The sequence below is a fragment of the Equus caballus genome, chromosome 2 (genome assembly GCF_041296265.1).
Source record: "Equus caballus isolate H_3958 breed thoroughbred chromosome 2, TB-T2T, whole genome shotgun sequence".
Taxonomy (NCBI): domain Eukaryota; kingdom Metazoa; phylum Chordata; class Mammalia; order Perissodactyla; family Equidae; genus Equus; species Equus caballus.
The window spans coordinates 72,377,432-72,398,838 of NC_091685.1; the positions used below are offsets into that span (position 1 = coordinate 72,377,432).

General features: G+C 39.4%; 2 protein-coding genes across 27 annotated transcripts in view; one reads left to right on the forward strand and one right to left on the reverse strand.

Annotated features, from left to right (window-relative positions):
- The window catches only part of CBR4 (carbonyl reductase 4), a 105,720-nt gene that overhangs the window by 25,412 nt on the left and 58,901 nt on the right, over positions 1 to 21,407 (forward strand). The gene's annotated exons all lie outside the window — the stretch shown is intronic.
- Positions 19,088 to 21,407, reverse strand: part of PALLD (palladin, cytoskeletal associated protein) — a 382,518-nt gene continuing 380,198 nt past the window's right edge. For all 15 annotated transcript variants that reach the window (XM_023636320.2, XM_070261396.1, XM_023636319.2 and 12 more), the window contains one exon: positions 19,088 to 21,294. In XM_023636320.2, coding sequence (XP_023492088.2) covers positions 21,122 to 21,294 — 173 coding nt within the window. In that variant the 3' untranslated portion in view covers positions 19,088 to 21,121. The remainder of the gene's footprint in view (positions 21,295 to 21,407) is intronic.

Sequence of the window (21,407 nt, forward strand, 5' to 3'; positions counted from 1 at the left end):
ATGTAATGACCTTCTTTGTCTCTTATTACAGTTTTTGTCTTAAAGTCTGTTTTGTCTAAGTATAAGACATAAGTATAGCTACCCCAGCTTACTTTTGGTTTCCATTTGCATGGAGTATCTTTTTCCATCCCTTCACTTTCAGTCTCTGTGTGTCTTTATATCTGAAGTGAATATTTTGTAGGTAGCATGTAGATGGGTCTTGTTTTTAAATTCATTCAGCCTTTCTGTGTCTTTTGACTGAGGATTTAGTCCATTTACTTTTAAAGTAATTGTACTTATTGCCATTTTGTTAGTTGTTTTCTGGCTGTTTTGTAATTCCTTTGTTCCTTTCTTTTTCTCTTGCTCTCTTCCTTGTGATTTGATAATTTTCTGTGGTGGTATGCTTAGATTCCTTTCTCTTTCTCTTTTATATATCTCCTCTAGGTTTTTGCTTTGTGGTTACCATGAGGCTTACATTACAACTTATATTTATAATAGTCTATTTTAAGTTGATAATGAGTTTGAACACATTCTAAAGCTCTGCATTTTTGTTCCCCTACTCCATGTTTTCAGTTTTTGATATCACAATTTACATCTTTTGTCTTGTGTATCCCTTAAAAAATTATTGTAGTTCTAGTTACTTTTACTCCTTTTGTCTTATAACCTTCATACTAGCTTTAGAAAATAGCTAGCTTTTTAACCCACCACCTTACCACATTAGATTATTCTGAATTATACTATATTTACCTTTACCAGTGAGACTTATCCTTTCATATGTTTTCCTGTTACTAATTAACATCCATTTGTTTCAGTTTAAGTAGTCCTTTTAGCCTTTCTTGTAAGGCTGGTTTAGTGGTGATAAACTCCTTTAGCTTTTGCTTGTCTGGGAAAGTCTTTATCTCTCCTTCAATTCTGGATGATGGTTTTGCCAAGTAGAGTATTCTTGGTCAGAAGGTTTTTTTCTTTTGGCACTTTGAATATATCATGAGAGTCCCTTCTGGCCTGCAAAATTTCTCCTGAAGAATCTGCTTATAGTCTTATGGAGATTCTTTTGTGTGTAACAAGTTGTTTTTGTCTTGCTGATTTTAAGATTCTTTCCTTGTCTTTAACTTTTAACATTTTAGTTATAATGTGTCTTGGTGTGGGTTTCTTTTTTTTTTTTGAGGAGGAGGAGGATGAGCCCTGAGCTAACATCTGCTGCCAATCCTCTTCTTTTTGCTGAGGAAGACTGGCCCTGAGTGAACATCCATGCCCATCTTCCTCTACTTTATATATGGGATGCCTACCACAGCATGGCTTGCCAAGCAGTGCCATGTCTGCACCTGGGATCCGAACCGGTGAACCCCGGGCCGCTGAAGTAGAACGTGTGCACTTAACCGCTCTGGCACTGGTCCAGCCCCTGGTGTGAGTTTCTTTGGGTTCATCTTTTTGGAACTGTTTTGGCTTCCTGGATTTGAATGTCCATTTCCTTCCCTAGATTAGGGAAGTTTTCAGGCATTATTTCTTTAAAGATGTCTTTTGCTCCTCTCTTTCTCTCATCTATTTTTGGGACCCCTATAATGCAGTTGTTGGTCTGCTTGCTGTTGTCTCATAAGTCATTTAAGCTATCTTTGCTTTTTTTTGTTCTTTTTTCTTTTTGTTGCTCTGAGTGAGTTCTACTGCCCTCTCTTTGAGTTCACTGATCTTTTCTTCTGCTTCACCTAGTCTGCTGTTGAACCCCTCTATTGTGTTCTTCGGCTTCATTATTATATTCTTCAGCTCTGTGAGTTCTATTTGGTACTTTCTTATATTTTCTGTCTCTTTGTTGAAGGTCTCACTTTTTTCATCCATTGTTCTCCTGAGCTTAGTGAGCATCTCTCTGATTGTTATTTTGAACTCTTAATCAGGTAAATCACTTCTCTCTGTTTCATTAAGATGTTTCTTCTGAGATTTTGTCTTGTTCTTTCATTTGGCACCTATTATTTTGTTTCTTCATTTCCCTTGACTCTCTGTGTTGGTTTCTATGCATTAAGTAAAACTGCCACCTCTCTCAGCCTTGAAGGAATGGTCTTGTGTGGGAGATGAACCATATCATTCAACCCTGACCTAGCTCTTGGTTGTCTCTCAAACCTTTGTCATGGTCCAAGCAGCCTACTTTATTTTTAGTGGCTGCTAGTAGTTGAGGGTGTGCCAATACCTGTCAGTGTCCCAAAGAGAAGGATCTCAGTCAGCACCTAGATTCCGGCTAATTGGGAGCCAGACCCTGAGGCGGCAGGTTTTAAAGTATGCAACTATATACAGTCATGTGGGACCTCATGCATAAGTCCTGTCAGTCACGAGAGCCAGGCAATTTAGAGATGTTCCCTGGGTGGCAGCTGCAAAAATTGGGGCACCAGATGAGTGTGCAAGCTCCTTTGTGGGAGATACCAGCAACCTGGAGCATGGCAGAGGTAGAGTGGAAAGATGGCATCCCCCAGCCTCTGTTCTCACAGGATACCACAGTAGACCCCTAGATGTGTGCCATACCAGAAGACTGCCCTTCAGGCTAAAGTCCCAGGACAATCAAATAGGCCTTTTTAACATAAAGACTGGGGGTATGTTTCAGTCTGCTGTCTGTACTGTGTACTGGGTGTGGTAGCCAGCCAAGAACTGTCTCTTCATTTGTTACAGTCTCTTGGGACCCGTGAATGCAAGCCCTGCTGGCCATTAGAGCCAGGCAATCAAAGGGTGTACCCTGGGTAGCAGCCACAAAAACTAGCGCACCAGATGTGTGTACAAGCTTCCATATGGGAGATATTGGCACTCTGCAGCATGGCAGAGGGAGAGCACGAAGATAGCACCTGTTCTCCAAGACCTCAGGAGAGGATTACAGTCAGCCCTTAGATGTGTGTTTAATCAAAGCCTGCCCCTTAGGCTGCACCTATGAAGATGAGCTGATAGGCTTCTTTCACAGAAAGATTTGGCACTCGGTCTGTTGCTTCTTGCTGTACCCTGGTGGTCATAGCAGGTTAAGAATTACTTCTCTGTTTGTTCCCATCCTGTGGGACCTGTGAGCATAAGCCCCGCTGGCCACAGAGCCAAATGATCTAGAGGTGTTCTTTGGGCAGCAGCCGCAAAAATTGGGGCACTAGATGAGGGTATAAGCTCCTTTCCGGGAGACACCAGCGAGCTAGAGGGAGGCAGAGGAAGACCCGCCAGTTCATTTTGGACACTGGCCTCTTGGCCTGATACTGCATGTGAAGCACCCACCACAGCACACAGGTGCTTTCCCCTCGAGTGACCACTCGTCCGTCCCCATCTCCACCCATGACTAAACTACCACCTCAGGGAACTTTTTTAAAATGCTGCGTTTGAGAAAACAAGTAACCAATAAAAAGCAGATGCTAAAGCCTCTGCCTGTCTGCATCTTCTCTATGGGCCAGATGCTGAGCTGGGTGCAGCCCCGCCCTCCCTGCAGCCCCCAGGCCGTGGCACCAGGAGAAGCCAGTGCAGCTCCGTGGGCCAGCTTGGGCCTCTGGACCCAGCTCCGCTCCTGGGGCACCCACACCTCTGACCCCAAGGCTCCTTCCCTTTGTTCTTCCTTGTGTCACCATTTAGGTGGGTATCTTTCCCCTGCTGGGAGCAGAGCAGCTGGCAAACCCAGGCTGCTGTAGCTCTGTGGGAGGAAGGGGGACCTTCCCAGATGCTGCTCTAGGCGGGGCCTCTCCTGGGGCCCGGGGCAGGAGGTGATGAGGGGCAGAAGCCAGGCTGGCACTCTGCCTCCAGGGCCCTGCAAGCTCTGTCCTGAGCGGCCTGTCTCATCCTTCTGAAGCAGAAACCCCCGAGATGGATCCATTCAGCCACGGCCTGTCTCCTCTGTCTTGTGTAAATGGTACAGCACTCAGTAAAGTGGACTCTGACCGAAAAAAAAAAAAGACTTTGAAGACTAGCTACCACAACAGTTGAGGCATGGAGTAGTCTATAGTTATATTTCCTCCCATTCTCACTTTGGGAAATTTTCTAGAGTTAATAATTGTTTAATTGTTTTGTTTTATATTTGTTTAGTCTGAAATATACGCATCAAGATTCTATCCCCAAACTCTTCACCAGAACTCTAAGACTCCTCTTTACACCATGGTCTGTCAGTTTTTGTTTATTTGTTTGTTGGAGATACCTTTCCTGGTACCCCCCATATACCTCTTCCAATCTGGACAGTGCTTTTCAGTGTGCTGTACAATTTTCAAACGGGAACTTTACCACCATCCTGGAAATTTCTTTTGGCTTATTTCTGTCTTGGATGATCTATTTCCTGGATAGCAGAGATTTCTGGCTGTTCTCAAGTCCGTTTCCCCCTTCTTTCATAATAATAGAATCTTCTATTTGTAGTTTGACATGTGCTGCATAACGACGTTTCAATCAACGACGGACCACGTATATCACAGTGGTCCCAAAAGGTTAGAACCATATAGCCTAGGTGTGTAGTAGGTTATACCATCTAGGTGTGTGTAAATGCACTCTATGATGTTCGCACAATGATGAAATTGCCTAACGGCGCATTTTTCAGAACATATCCCCGTTGTTAAGCGACGTACGACTGTGATAGTCTTGTAATAACATGTCATATGGTCATCTTGCATGGCATTTGCCAAAACAACCAAGTTGATTATTTAGTGTTTTAATTAGAAGCCTCTAAATTGTGTTTAGTAAGCAGAATCACTTTTAGTTAAGTCTAAATAGAAATGTTTGGTAGTAGTTTCTTCCTCTGAAAGCTTTTGGGTGATAACGGCTTCAAATGAATGGTGCTGAGGTAGTGTTCAGAATATATCCTGAAGGGGCAATTTCTTCCTTCCTGAAAGTGATAGTAATCTATGCCTTATCTTTAAATTATTTTAGCTGACTAACATATTTATCTAAGTGTGTGTAGGTATATTTGATATTAACACATACTATACTTGCCAGGAGTATGATAGGAATCTTATTTGTGTATATCTTATTGAAATTTTGAGTGACCTCTTGTACTAACTTCTCATCTCCTGAAAGGTGATGGTGTCACTAATTTTTAGTGCCCTTTAATAAACATTCAAGCCCTGGTTCTTTTAGAGGGTTTCACATCTTTTACAGTGAAGTTAGTGGAAAGATATGGCCTTTGGAGTCAGAAAGTCCTGGTCTCAAGTACCAACTCTATAACTAATTGACTGTGATGATTACATCCCTCCTTTGAGCCTGTTTCATCACCTATAAAAGAGAGTAACAATTCCTAGAGTTGTTGTAAAGATTAAATAAAATAGCATTAATGTATTGGTATAATGCCTGGCACATAGTAGGTGCTTTAGTAAATGTTATTTCCATTCCTCCTGATAGGAATGCTTCTGGTACATTGTCTCTGGAGTCCTCCCAGTGCTGGAAGCATTTTGTTTTATACTCTAGTATTTTTCACTTTTATTGATGTACTTCTGAGCCTTATTTTTCAAGTCCTATTTTCAAATTTATCTATTCATCTTGATCTGAAACATACAGGTTATGAACAGTGTGATTTTTGGTTTATTCACAAAATGTTAACTGTGCTCTGTATCACTGAGCATATCTTAGAGAGTGAAAACTTGTTCTAAAAGCAGTGCTGCTGTGTAGACTGTATTATTTACATCAGACAATTTATGCCCCTTAGGTAAGGGTCAATTAGAAGTGAATATTTGTGCCCTTAGGCCATTAGGGAACTGAGGAGGCACTATGCAACTTTCCCGTGGTTTCCTAGAGTCTGACTCATTTTAATGATACCTTTCCTGTAGTTCTGTTGTACTGAGCTGAGATTAATCCTTGTGCCATGGCTGTTCCACAGCTGGCAGCTTTATGCTCTTGGCTCAGGCTCTGTGGTCTGCCTTGACCATTCTCTTGACATATACACATCATGTCAGTTCTAAGGTTGGTTGTCCTAGCCCTTAACCTTTGATCCATAGTGAGGGTGGGCTGGGGGTATGTTCCTACAGAATGCTTTGGAGTGCTACTGTCCACAGTGGCCCAGCTTTGCTTTCCAATTTTCCACAACTGGGAAAACAGTGTGTAAGTCTTGTGAGTGAGAAATGTGACCTAAGCTGCAAGCTGAAAGCAATCAAAGGGAAAACCATAATGGCATAAAACATATTCTGCCTTCTCTGAAAGGGTACCTACCATCCATAGCTCCAGCAATACTATTTTTGTAGTTTAGTATTTAAATTTAGTTTTTATATTTTTCACTTATACATTAACATAATTTAGAGAGTCATTTCCTGTTGAAAAACAGGAGTCACTTAATCTCTGATTCATTTCGGATTAATCTCCTTATTTCTAATTAACATATTTCTTGATTTTTTTGGAATTAGTCATTGTATATCAGCTTCCCAGTAAGGAAGATGAGGATTTACATCTCCTTGACCAGTACCCCTACCACTGCTATGTACAACCACACTTCCCATTACACCCTTCCCCAATAAAGTTATATCATAATCAGCGCTTATGTCTTATAATTATAGAAACACTACTAACAGTTAAGCTATGTAGTATTTGGTGGTTACTTTTCCTGCACAATATTTTGTTTTCTTTGGAATAAATAATAGTATTATTTGTTCATTTGTTTACTTTTCCATCTTCTCAACACTCACTAATTCTCAAATCCTTCCCAATTGTGTAAATATCCTGTTAGTATATTCAGAAACACTGGGTAATTCATCAATTTCGTGTCTTCAGTAGATCTTTCCGGTCTCCTGATCTGCTGCAACCTTGACTAGTTGTTCTCTAGATCTGCTGTGTGGCTGTTATCTTGGGATTTTGCCTCACTATCATCTTGAAGATTTCCTTTGCCTCTTCATCTGTTGGATCCCCTGTTCCATGGATCGCATGTCTTCCTTTTCTTCATTTGTGACCTCATTTGGTAAAGCACATCTTCCAACAATTTATAGGAAAAGTTGCATGGGAGATAAAATTTTTGAGCCCTTCATTGTTTGAAAATGTCCTTAATTCTTGCTATTTACTAAATTGACTAAGTATGGAATACTAGGTTAGAAATCATTTTCCCGTAGAATTTTAAAGGAATTGCTCCATTGTCTTAAGTCCTCCAGTGTTGCCATTAAGTTTTAAATACAACCCGTTTTCTGTGTCCCCCTGGGATTGCTTAGGGCCTTCTCTTCGCCCTCAGTGTTAACAGTGTTCCATCATGGTGTGCTTTGCTGTGAGTGTTTCTTCATCCATCGGTGGACCCTTTCAATCTCTCTCTCTCTGCCTTTTTTCCGCCCTACTTTCTGGGAGGGTTCCCCAATTAGATCTTCAAACTACATTTGAGTTTTTAATTTTAGCTTCTTATTTTTAATTCCCAAGAGTTCCTTTTTATTTTCTGATTATTCCTTATTCATTGCATCATGTGCTTGTTTCCTGGATGCAGTTTTTTTTTTTCCTATTTCTCTGAGCTTATTAATAATAGAAGTTTTCTTCTCTTTGTACTCTATTTCTGCATCTTGCTTTATTTTTTGAATCCGTATCATATTACATGCTGTCCTCAAATCTTCGTGATACTTGCTGTCTTCTTTTTTTTTTAAAGATTTTCTTTTTCCTTTTTCTCCCCAAAGCCTCCCGGTACACAGTTGTGTATTTTCAGTTGTGGGTCCTTCTAGTTGTGGCATGTGGGATGCCACCTCAGTATGGCTCGATGAGCAATGCCATGTCCGTGCCCAGGATTTGAACTGGTTAAACCCTGGGCTGCCCAAGCAGAGCGCGTGAACTTAACCACTTGGCCACGGGGCCGACCCCCTTGCTGTCTTCTTTATAGTTAACAGTAGAGCATTAAAAAGCAGATTAGATTGAAGTCAGATTTCATCAAGTTTCTGGATCTACCTCTAGATCCAATTGCTAATTTGCAGAAAATACTGAGGACAGAGGAACATGTTGAATTGCACCATGAGTAGCAAGGAACAAAATCCAGTCTGTAAGACACTCCATAGGCCCAACTGCCTTGTTTCCTCAACAAATAAATTATAAGAAGAACGAAGGGATGGAGTGGAACCTGTAGATTAAAAGTGATTTTAAAAACATGTTAAATTTAAAGACAGGGGCAAACTGAACTTTGCACTTAAAAATGGCTAAACAGGAAATTTTATGTTGTGTATATTTTACCACAATTAAAAAAAAAAATATGGGCAAGACTAAACTATAAATCTATGGGACGTGTGGAGGGGCTTCTGCTGGCAGAGTTCTATTTCTTGACCTGGATGGTGGTTTCAAGAATTGTTAGCCTTAAAATAAATCGCTAAGCTATGTATTTGTTTTAAGTGTCTTTTTGTACCTGTGTTTTATTTTTAAATAAAAAGTTGGGAGTATTTTTGGTGAGGAAGATTGTTGCTGAGCTAACATCTGTGCCAATCTTTCTCTATTTTTTATGTGGGACACTGCCACAGCGTGTGGCTTGATGAGTGGTGTGTACGTCCACGCCCAGGACCCAAACCCGCGAACCCTGGGCTGCCAAAGCAGAGTGTACGAACCTAACCACTAGACTACTGGGCTGGCCCCTGTAAAGTTGTTTTTGTTTTTAAAGCAAATTGGAAGCTCTGTGTTCATAGAAGGAGATTGTTGGCTGTGGTCTTCACTATGGGATGCTATGGACAGATGCTTTCACTGACAGAACCGCCAGTGTCAGTTTTTTTAGCTCACTGGTTCTCAAATGTTTTGGGCTGAGGACCACTTTGTATGCTAAAACGTGATTAAGGACCCCAAAGAACTTTTGTTTATGTGGGTCACATCTTTCATTATTTACCATGATAGAAATTAAAACTGAATTTTATAAATCTTTCTTAATTTATTAAAAACAAAAGTAAATACATTACATGTTAATATAAATATGTTTTTATGAAAAATGATGTTATTTTTAAAAACAAAAAATTGGAAAAGTGACATTATTTTACATTTTTGTGACTCTTTTTAATATCCAGCTTAATAGAAGACAGCTGGCCCTACATTTGTTTCTGCTTTCAGTATCTTGCAATATCATACATGGTGTAGTCTTTGAAAACTTCACCATACGCTTCTGGGAGAATGAGAGTGAAAAAGCAAAAAACATTGTAGTGTTATTTTGAAAATAGGTTAGACTTTGCTCACCCTCTGAGAAGGCCTAGGGAATCTCAGGGCTTCCTGGACCAAACTTTGAGAACCAGTGTTTGAGCTGGTTTTCTCTTGAGCTGGTCAGGTTCTCCAGAGAAGAACCTCCTGCCTGGAAAGCTGGCTGTCAGCATTCTGGAACCCGAAGTGAGGAAGAAAGCTGTAAACACTCACTTGGTTCCTCAGTTGTTAGGATGGTATTCTCTCGTCACCTGTGCCTGATATCTCTCAGACCAGTCCAGGGACTTTGTATTTTACCATCCAGTCTCCTGTGCAAAGGGTAGGAGAGGATCAGAGAGTCCAGTTGCTTCTAAAACCTATTTTTTCCACCAGTCCTGCTGTTTTAAGCTCTGCCGTCACCTTGACTTCCAAAAGTACCAAATACTCCTAATTCTAGAGGATTTTAGAGGGTCAGTAATGGAAATTGAGTTATTTTCCAGTTTTCCCCATTCTGGCTAAAATTCAGCTTTTTTGGGTGTGCTATAAGTTGGTGCCCAACTTCTGTCTGCTTTCTAGTTATCAAAGTGTTCTTTCATTTGTCTCCTTTCCTTTCTCTTTGTCCCTTCGAATTTATGCCTAAAAAAACCAGAAACAAGCAAGCAAACAAAAACCAAAAGACCTTGGAGTGTTTTTTTTTTTGGTGTTTGGAGACACAGTGGAGCTGAAAATGTGTGTTCAAGGTACCCTTTAATTTAACTGCTGTATTCCAGCAGTGCCATCTAAATGGATGTTTCTCTATCACTTGTTTATATTTTGTGATGGCACATTATTTTCATGGAGTGAATGCACATTCTTAGAGGAGGTTTCTCTCTCTGATCAGATAATCCTCTTTCTCAAATTGGGAAGGATCCTAGTGATATTATCCAGCATCCTAGAGAGCCTGAACAGATCATATGAGGCTGCCTCTACTGAAGCAGTTAACCACTAACTCAGCAAATTAAGACAAAGTTTCTGAGCCCTCTTGAAGATCGTCTCATTGGCAGAGAACAAACTATCATATCAGTCTGTTATGCTCATCAGGTACTATAAAGAACCGTGTGCAAATACCACTGCCTCTTCTGAAGGAAGATTATTTACTTACTTTACAGAGATTCTTTGAGAACACAACAGATACATATATAGCTCTTAGAATCAACTGAGTAGGGGGGGATTAGGAGTGCAATCCTCCTAAGACAGTTATTCTTAAGCTTTAGTGTGTCGGAGTCATCCGGAGGGCTTGTTAAATCTCAGATTGCTGGACCCCACCCTCAGAGTCTGACTCAGTAGGTCTGGTGTGGGGTTAAAGAGTTTGTATTTGTAGTAAGATTCTGATGGTCTGCAGATCACGCTTGGAGAACTACTGCTCTAAGAGCTAACCAGGTGCTTGAAACTTCCCAAGAGAAGGAAGGTAGTGAAAGTGTGGTTAGTATTTAACATTGAGTTATTCCTAATGAAGTAGGTAAACTCTTTAATTAGATACAATTTTAACATAGAGAACAGATGAGTGAGTATGAATAAAAGAAAACATCACATGCTATAGGTAAAATCTGAAGTGTCACACGCTCTGAACGGCACAGGTTTATAATGGATTTTTCTGGCTTTGTATGCTTGACAGGCTCTATTTATGAGAGTCAGTACGCAAACAATTGAGAGCTAGACCACATAGGAATATAAATGAATACACATAAATTCCATTGTACTCTAGTGGCATTAAACATCATCTTGTCCAGTTCTTTATTTTCTGAACACCAAAAGAATTATCTCTACCTAACCCTTTTTTCTATTAAATTCTTCAGTGTCCTTTTTCTTTTGAATAATTACAATTTGTGAAAGCATATATATAGTCTAAGTTCATAATTAAACTATCTCTTAGGGTTGCGGAACTTAAGATCTTAATGGGAAAAATAAGGTCGAGAGTCTAAGATTGAGAGTGAACCTATGAAAGTCCTATAAATATTTTTATATTTACTAAAAAATTAATGTTTTTCAAAAGGGAATATCAAAATTGTATAGTGTTGCATTCTCAGAGGCTTTTTGTGGTTGTTTAGTCCCTCAATTGCGTGTTCAGCTTCACTCTGATATTATGACTTGAAGTTCTTGACTGCAAGCATACTCTAATATTTATGATAAAAAGATTATGATGACCTTTTATTTATTTTTTAAAAATTATTGAGGTCATAATGGTTTATAACATTGTGTAATTTCAGGTGTACATTATTATATATCATTTTCTGTATAGACTACATTGTGCTCACCATGAATAGTCTAGTTTTTATCCATCACCATACATATGTGCCCTCTTACCCCTTTCACCCCCACTGCCCACTTCCTTCCCCTCTGGTAACCACTAATCTGTTCTCATGTGTTTGTTTATCTTCCACATATGAGTGAAATCATATGGTATTTGTCTTTCTCTGTCTGACTTATTTCACTTAACATCATACCCTCAAGGTCCATCCATGTTGTTGAAAATGGGATGATTTTGTCTTTTTTATGGTGAGTGGTATTCCATTCTATATATATACCACATCTTCATTATCCATTCATCTGTAGAAGGACACCTGGGTTGCTTCCACGTCGTGGCTATTGTGGATAATGCTACAATGAACATAGGGGTGTGTAAATCTCTTTGAATTGTTGATTTCATGTTCTTTGGATAAATACCCAGTAGTAGGATAGCAGGATCATACAGTATTTCTACTTTTAATTTTTTGAGAAATCTTCATACTGTTTTCCATAATGGCTGCAAATAGTTTGCCTTCCCACCAGCAGTGTATGAGGGTTCCCTTTTCTCCACATCATCTCCAACATTTGTTGTTTTTTGTCTTGGTAATTATAGCCATTCTGACCAGTGTAAGGTGATATCTCATTGTAGTTTTGATTACATTTCCCCAATAATTAGTGATGTTGAACATCTTTTCGTGTGCCTGTTGGCCATCTGTATATCTTCTTTGGAAAAATGTCTGTTCATATACTCTGCCCATTTTTGATTTTCTTTTTGTTGTTGTTAAGTTGTATGAGTTCTTTATATATTTTGGAAATTAACCCCTTTGTCAGATATATGATTTGCAAATATTTTCTCCTAGTTGGTGGGTTGTCTTTTCATTTTGTTCATGCTTTTTTTTGCCTTGCAGAAGCTTTTTAGTCTGATGTAGTCTCATTTGTTTATTTTTTCTTTTGTTTCCCTTGCCCGAGTAGACGTGGTATTCAAAAAGGTGCTGCTAAGACCAGTGTCAAGGAGTGTACTGCCTATATTTTCCTATAGGAGTTTTATGGTTTCAGATTTTTTGTTCAGGTCTTTGATCCATTTTGAGTTAATTTTTGTGTATGGTGTAAGATAATGGTCTACTTTCATTCTTCCGCGTGTGGCTGTCCAGTTTTTCCAACACTATTTATTGAAGAGACTGTTCTTTCCCTATTGTATTTTCTTGGTTTCTTTGTTATAAATTAATTGACCATAAATGTGTGAGTTTCTGTCTGGGCTCTCTATTCTGTTCCATTGATTTATGTATCTCTTTTTATGCTAATACCATACTGTTTTGATTACTATAGCTTTGTAAAGTAGTTTGAAAGCAGGGAGTGTAGTGCTTCCTGCTCTGTTCTTCTTTCTCAAGATTGCTTTGGCTACTCAGAGTCTTTTGTGATTCCATACAAATTTTAGGATTGATTGTTCTTTTTCTGTGAAAAATGCCATTGGAATTCTGATAGGGATTGCATTGAATCTGTAGATTGCTTTGGGTACTATGGACATTTTAAGAATATTCTTCCAATCCATGAGCATGAAATATCTTTCCATGTGTTTGTCTTCTTCAATTTCTTTTACCATTGTCTTATAGATTTCAGTGTATGCTCTTTTCCACCTTGGTTAAATTTATTCCTAGGTATTTTATTCTTTTTGATCCAATTGTAAATGAGATTGTTTTCTTAATTTTTCTTCTGATAGTTTGTTAGTAGTGTATAGAAATGCGAAAATTTTCTGTGTTGATTTTGTACTTGACACTTTACTGACTTTATTCTAGTCGTTTTGTGGTAGAGTTTTCAGTTTTGTGGTGGAGTATATACAGCTCTTCCTCAACTTATGATGGGATTATGTCCCGATAAACCCATTGTAAGTCAAAAATGTATTTAGTACACCTAGCCTACTGAACATCATAGCTTAGCCTAGCCTACCTTAAACATGTTCAGAACACTTATATTAGCTTACAGTTGGGCAAAATGATCTAACACAAAGCCTATTTTCTAATAAAGTGTTGAATATGTCATGTAATTTGTTGAATAATGTACTGAAACTGAAAAACGGTTGTTTGTATACTGAACGGTTATAAGTGTATCAGTTGTTTACTCTCATGATCGCGTGGCTGGCTGGGAGCTGAGCTCACTGCTACTGCCCAGCATCATAAGAGAGTATCATACAACATATTGCTGGCCCAGGAAAAGATCAAAATTCAAAATTTGAAGTACAATTTCTACTGAATGTGTATCACATTTGCATCATCATAAAGTTGAAAAATTGTCAAACCGTTGTAAGTCGAAGGCTGTCTGTATAATATCATGTCGTCTGCAAATAGTGACAGTTTTACTTCTTCCTTTCTGACTTGGATGCTATTTCTTTCTTTTTCTTGCCTAATTGCTCTGTGTAGGACTTCCAGTACTATGCTGTGAAAAGTGGTGAGAGTGGGCATCCTTGCTTTGTTCCTGATCTTAGAGGAAAAGCGTTCAGCTTTCCTCTGTTGAGTATCCTGTTAGCTGTGGGCTTTATTTTGCTAAGGTCCATTCCCTCTAACCCACTTTGTAGAGAGGTTTCATTCCCTCTAACCCACTTTGTAGAGAGGTTTCTTTTTTTTTTATCATGGATGTTGAATGTTGTCAAATGCTTTTTCTGCTTCTGTTGAGATGATCATATGATTTTTTCCCTTCATTTCGTTAATGTGGTGTATCACATTGATTTGCAGATGTTGAACCATCCTTGTATCCTGGGGTAAATCCCACTTGATCATGGTGTATGATCCTTTTAGTGTATTGTTGAATTCAGTTCGCTGATATTTTGTTGAGGATTTTTGCATCTATGTTTATCAAGGATATTGGCCTATAATTTTCTTTTCTTGTGGTGTCCTTGTCTGATTTTCATATCAGGGTAATGCTGGCCTTGAAAAAATGAGTTTGGAAGTATTTGCTCCTCTTCTCTTCTTTTGGAAGAATTTGAGAAGGATTGGTGTTAATTCTTCTTTAAATGTTTGGTAGAATTCACTAGCGAAGCCATCTGGTCCTGGAATTTTGTTTATTGGGAGATTGATTACTGGTTCAATCTCCTTACTAGTAATCGGTCTGTTCAGATTTTCTATTTTTTCATTATTCAGTCTTGGTAGATTGTATGTTTCTAGGAATTTATCTATTTCTTATAGATTGTCTAATTTGTTGGCATATAATTGCTCATGATAGTTTCTTATGATCCTTTGTATTTCTGTGGTATCATGTTCTATTGTCTCATCTTTCATTTCTGATTTTAGTTATTTCAGTCCTCCTCTTTTTTTCTTGGTAAGTCTAGCTAAAGGTTTGTCTATTTTGTTTATCTTTTTTTTTTTTTGAGGAAGATTAGCCCTCAGCTAACTACTGCAAATCCTCCTCTTTTTGCTGAGGAAGCCTGGCCCTGAGCTAACATCGTGCCCATCTTCCTCTACTTTATATGTGGGATGCCTACCACAGCATGGCATGCCAAGCAGTGCCATGTCCGCACCCAGGATCCGAACTGGCGAACCCTGGGCCGCTGAGAAGCGGAACGTGCGAACTTAACCGCTGCACCACCGGGCCAGCCCCTATTTTGTTTATCTTTTAAGAAAAGCAGCTCTTAGTTTCATTGATCTTTTCTGTTGTCTCTTTAGTCTCTATTTTATTTATTCCTACTCTGATCTTTGTTATTTCCTTACTTCTACTAACTTTGGGCTATGTGTGTTCTTTTCCAGTTCCTTGAGGTGGAAAGTTAGGTTCTTGAGATTTTTCTTGTTTCTTGAGGTAGTCATTTATTGCTATGAACCTCCCTCTTAGAACTGCTTTTTCTGCATGCTGTAAGTTTTGATATGTTGTCTTCACATTTCATTCATTGGAAGATATTGATTTCTTCTTTGATCCGTTGATTGTTCAGTAGCATTATGTTTAATCTCCACATATTTGTGAATTTTCGTTTTCTTCTTGTAATTGATTTCTAGTTTTATACCATTATGGTTGGAAAAGGTTCTTGATCTGTTTTCAGTCTTTTTAAATTTATTAAAACTTGTTTTGTAGCCTAACACATGATCTATCCTGGAGACTGTTCTGTGTGTGCTTGAGAAAAATGGGTATTCTGTTCCTTTTGGATGGAAAGTCAGGGCCATCTGGTCTAATGTGTCATTTAAAGCCATTGTTTCCTTGTTGATCTTACTGATATTCTGTTGGGATGATATCCATTGATGAAAGTGTGGTATTAATGTCCTCTACTATTATTGTATTGCTGTGTACTTGTCCCTTTAGGTCTGTTAATATTTGTTTTATATATTTAGGTGCTCCTGTGTTGGGGGCATAGATATTTACAAATGTTATATCCTCCTGTTGGGTATACTCCTTTATCATTATATAATAACCTTTTTTGTCTTTTATAGTCTTTGTCTTAAAGTCTATTTTGTTTGATACAAATATAGCTACTCCAGCTTTCTTTTGGTTTCCATTTGCATGGAATATCTTTATACATCCCTTCTCTTTCAGTCTGTGTGCGTCCTAATCTGAGGTAAGTCTCTTGTAGGCAGCATATAGATGGTCTTGGTTTTTTATCCATTAAGGTACTCTATGTCTTTTGATAGGAGAATTTAGTCCACTTACCTTTAAAGTAATTGTTGATAGGTAGGTACTTATTGTCATTTTGTTAATTGTTTTGGCTGTTTTGTAAATTTCTGTTGCTTCTTTTCTTGCTCTCTTCCTTTGTGGTTTGGTGATTTTCTCTAGTAGTATGCTTATATTCCTTTTTTTAAAAAAATTATTTTGTGTATCTCCTGTAGGTTTCTGCTTTGTGGTTACTATGAGGCTTACATAAAACAACTTGTGTTTATAAGTCTATTTTAAGTTGATAACAGCTTAAGTTTGAATGCATCAAAGCTCTACATTTTTACTCTCCCCCATCCCTTTTATATTTTTGATGTCACAATGTCTTTTTATCTTGTGTATCCCTTTAAATAATTATTGTAGTTATACACTGTTTTGTGTGTGTGTGTGTGTGTGTGTGTGTATGTGTGTGTGTGAGAGGAAGACTGGCCCTGAGCTAATATCTTTTGTCAATCTTCCTCTTTTTGCTTGAGGAAGATTGCTGCTGAGCTAACATCTGTGCCAGTCCTCCTCTACTTTATGTGGGATGCCACCACAGCATGGCTTGACAAGTGGTGCTATGTCTGTGCCTGGGATCTGAACCTGCAAACCCCAGGCTGCTGAAGCAGAGCACGTAAACTTAACCACTACACCACCAGGCCAGACCTAGTACTTATAATTTTTACTCCTTTTGCATTTTAACCTTCATTCTAGCTTTATAAGTGATTAGTCTACCACCTTTACTGTATATTTACCTTTACTGGTGAGATTTATCTTTTCATATGTTTTCTTGTTACTAATCCTGCCCTAGCTCTTGGTTGTCTCTCAAATCTTTGTGATTCTTCAAGCAGCCTACCTTATTCTTAGTGGTTTACAGTAGATGAGGGTGTACCAAGACCTGTCAGTGTCCCAAAGGGGAGGACCTTAGTCAGCTCCTAGATTCAGGCTGATTGGAAGCCAGACTCTCATACAGCAGCTTTTAAAGTATTCAAATATACCTCTTTCAGGGGAAGACTTGGAGAAGGGGGCTTATGTCTGCTGCCTCTGCACTGAGCCCTGGGTTTACAGTCAGTTGAGAGTTTTTGCTACCATCCGTTGAATGTGTGAACACAAGCCCTGCTGGCCACCAGGGCCAAACTGTCAAGGGATGTGCCTTCTGGGTGGCAGCCACAAGAGCTGGGATGCCAGATTTGTACACAAGCTTCTTTCCTGGAGACACATGTGACCTGGGGCAGGGCAAATTTAGAATGTGAAGATGGTGCCTTTTGGCCTCCTCTGCCTCTGGAGAGGATTGTAGTTGGCCCCTTGATGTGTGTTTAATTAGAAGCTTGCCTCCTAGGCCACAACCATGAAGACAAGCTAATTGCCCTTTTTCACAGAAAGACTGGGGGTACGTTTCAGTCTACTATCTATGCTGTGCCTGGGAGCATAGCTGGTTAAGAACTGTCTCTCCACTACAGTCCTATGGGACCTGCAAATGTAAGCCCCCCTAACTGCCAGAGCCAGGCTATCAAAGGCGTCCCCTGGCGGACAGCTGATAAAACCGGGCATTAGATGTGTGCACAAGCTCCTTTTTGGGGGATTCTGGCAACCTGGAGCGAGGCAGAGGGAGAGTGTGAAGACAGTGTCCACCCTCCGAGGTCTCTGGAGAGGATTTCAGTGGGCCCCTGGATGTGTGTTTAACCAGAAGCCTGCGCTGCAGGTGGCAGCTATGAAGACAAGCTAATTGTTCTCTTTTACAAAAGGACTGTGTGTCAGTCTGCTGCCTCTCTGTTGTGCCCTGGGGCTGTAGCCAGTTAAGAACTGTCCCTCACAGTCCTATGGGCCCTGCTAGTGTAAGTCCCATTGCCCACCAGAGCCAGGAGATCAAAGGGTGTCTGCTGTATGGCAGCTACAAAAACCACGGTGCCAGACATGTGCACAAGCTTCTTTCTGGGAGATACCTGTGACCTGGAGTGACGCAGAGGGAGAGCACAAAGATGGTGCCTGCCGGCTCCTATCTTTGGAGAGTATTTCAGTAGGTCCCTAGATGTGGGTTAAATTAGGTGCCTAGCCCTCAGGCTGAAGCTTTAAGGTAGGCCAATAGGCCTCTTTCACAGAAAGACCGGCGCTTTTCAGTTGGCTGCTTCTGTGCTGGGCCCTGCGGTCGGGGAGGCCGTGAGAGCTTTTTTAAGAACTGTCTCTCAGGTTGCTATCGCCTTGTGGGTCTTGTGCATGCAAGCCTCATTGGCTTCAAAGCTAGATGTTTTGGGGGCTCATCTCTTAGATGCAAGTCTTAAATGTTGGGGTGCCTGATGTGGGGTTCAAATCCTTTCCTCTTTAGAGAAGCTCATGGTTGTTGAGTTCCTTCCCGATTGTGGGTCACCATGCTGGGGGTGGGTTTTTGGCAAGATTGTGTCTCAGCCTCTCCTATCCACTTTGATGTGGGTTTTTTCTCATTTGCCCGATGCATAGGAGTTTTTGGGTTTTTTTCATTCAGAGGGAATTGTTGTGTATGTAATTCGAGATTTGGTGTGTCTGTGGGGAGGAGATGTGTTCAGGATCCTCCTGTGTCGCCATCTTGACCCAGAACCTTGTAAATTTAATTTCTAAGAGAAGGGCTATGGTATGTGGTCACAGAATACTTTTCCCATGGGGCATCACAAGAACTAGTATTATTTACATACATATATACAATAAACTGATATGGCAGGCAAAATTTTAAGATGGCTCCTAATAGCCCCATCTTCTGGTGTACACACACCTTCTCTCAGTTATCCAATCAAATACAAATCTAGGTACTGCTTTGAAGGGATTCTGCAGTTGTAATTAGTTCTCAAATCAGGTGATTTTAAGAGCCTGGCTTAAACAGGTGATCTCTTGAAGGGGGCTGGGCCCTTCTTTAACAAGAGAGTCAATCTATGAGGGGGATTTGTCGTGAGGGAGATTCTCACTGCTAGTTTTGAAGATGGAGGGGACCACGTGATAAGAACGCAGGTGGCCTGCAGGAGTTGAGAGTGGCTCCTGGCTCTCAAGCTCCAAATGAGAATGTGGTCCAGTGGACACAGTCATTTGAGCCTTGTAAGACTGAGCAGAGAACCCAGCCATATCGTGTCTGAACTTCTGACCTACAGAACTGTGAGCTAATAAATGAGAGTTGTTTTAAGCCTCTAAGTTTGTACTAATTTATTATTCCAGTAGCAATAGAAAACTAAAACTGAATTTTTGCTTCACAAAATTGCAACTGTTATTTGTTAAATATTTATTGATGTTAAATCCACATTACACCAGCACAACAATCCAAAGTAGTATGATAGCACTTTGTCTTTTTATAAATACAACATAAAAGGTGGCAAAATAATGCTACTTAATCCCAAACCCAGCAAATTAGCAAAAAGTCACATTCAGAAAAATTTGGCAAGTAAGATATGACATAAGTCATACTTCTACAATATAGATAGGCCCAAGAGAGACTTTTATGGTATCTTAAATTCTGTATTAGCAATGCGTATAAGTGTGGTCAAAGAAAACTGTACCACTCTGCATAGAACATCTGCCACCCAGTGCTCAATTCTATTAATCATTTAAAACTTGGTTGGTTGGTGTTCTTAAAAAGAATAGAAAGCTGGACATGTGAAGCAGTAATATGAAATATATGGGGTGGTACACAGATATAAAATTATTTTTAAAAATACTACATATTGAATTGAGTAACTGAGCTAAGAGAGTTCAACATTTTTATTATAAATAATGAAAGATATATGTGTTTTGCATAAGGAATACAGTGTTTTCTTTTCATAGCAAAGTACCATTAAAGCCTCATGTTTTATAATATTAGGCCAAATTGTTTTTTCTCCTTTTTAAAGTTTATTGGTTCCGACTTAAAACCATCAAGTCTGGTCAGAATCAACTCAATCTAGCTGATGTGGAATCATAGGCCTTCACAGCTCAGTCCTTGCTGAGATGCCTTTACAAACACTCGGAACCCAGCACCTTCTGAAGGCCAGGTGTCGTGGCAGCAGGGAAGTGAATGAATATTTTCCATTCACCGTAGCTCGGTGCCATTGAAATAAATACATTTTGGCACAAACCTGTTTTCGTCTCCCCTAAGTCTCCATTTCCCTCAAGCACACTAGATCCTACAGGCAGTTTCTCGCTTATGCCAGTCTTGCAGTCTCAGTCCATTTTCAACTTACTCGACACATCTAAACTCTTCAGCTACCACACAAACTTCGACACACTGAAATTTCCATAGCAAACTTCCAGCCGACCCTAGATTCCCTAACTTGTGAATGGCAGTGTTTTTTTCACCCACATTTTAGACTAATTTTGAAGAAAACCAAAGAAAAGCCTGGCCTTTACCATGTCTCCTGCCCCTTCTGCTTTTCTCTAAGTGAATTCACTGAGTGCGCTGGCAGCATTTTCCTTCATTCTCCTCCCTGCTTCCAAACCCGTTTCCTCCAAATACTATGCCTTGGTCATGTGGGTGGTCTGGATGCCTTCTGTGGAATGCACTGTTTGTTTGTTAATATAGTTCTGCGTTATTCAGAATACTTTATATTACTTATATTTAAATTAGCCTTTTAACATGGTTTGTAAGTTTCCTACCAAGGTAGCATGAAAAGAAAATACTACACATAAAGAAAAAAAGGTTAAGAACTAAGGTATTAACCTTGTTAGAAAACTCTTGATACTAATAAAATTTAAGTCAAGTAATTCCTTCCTTATGATTTAATGTAAAACAATTTGCAAAGACAAGGCATTTACTTGGATTTCTTTGTCATTTCCTCTTCCTTTTTCATCCTCACATATTGCACTTGGTTCACTGTAGCTGTCTGAAGACACTGCCACTTGAGGATCATTTTAGAATTATTTGTGGTACAATTGCATCTTGTTCAGCACCCCACACAGTCATGCTATGTAGCACCTATAGCTAGTGTTTAAAGGCACTAGGGATAGTACAAATTGTGGTTACCTTTGAACAACTGATTTCCTTTAGCATTTTGGCATTTCAGACCACTTTAATCACAGCAATTCCAAAAGTTTTAAATTGGATGATGAACGTGAATTTTCTGTGCAATGTGTACATTTCTATTAGCATCGCCTACTTAAACTCTAAGTTAAGTTTGGTATATCAAGTAAGAAAAATATTATTTTGGTGTCTTTTTATTTCTTATAGAAATAGAAGGTATGTTTTTTGCCTTTTACATAATGTGACAAAGGAATATGTTGGTCAAGGCAATGGCTGTTTCAGTGTTTCAGCTTTGACAAGAATGTTGGCTTACAGGTCCTCACTTTCTACCAGGCCGGTATTCAGTGTTAGGTGAGATGGACTGGCTTCAGGTTGGAACGCTGCCTTGATGTCTAGTCCCTGGTCCGAAAGTGCTGCATAGCGACTGGCTGAGGGCCGTACTTTTTTTGGCTTGGTGCTCTGTGGCTGCTGATGCCACTGGGCTACAAGGAAAAAAAAAAAAATTAAGATTTTTTTTTTTAAACCAAGATATAAGTGGAAAGCTCTTAGATGTTTCAAATAAATACAGAATGTCTTTTGATCTATACCAGGTACA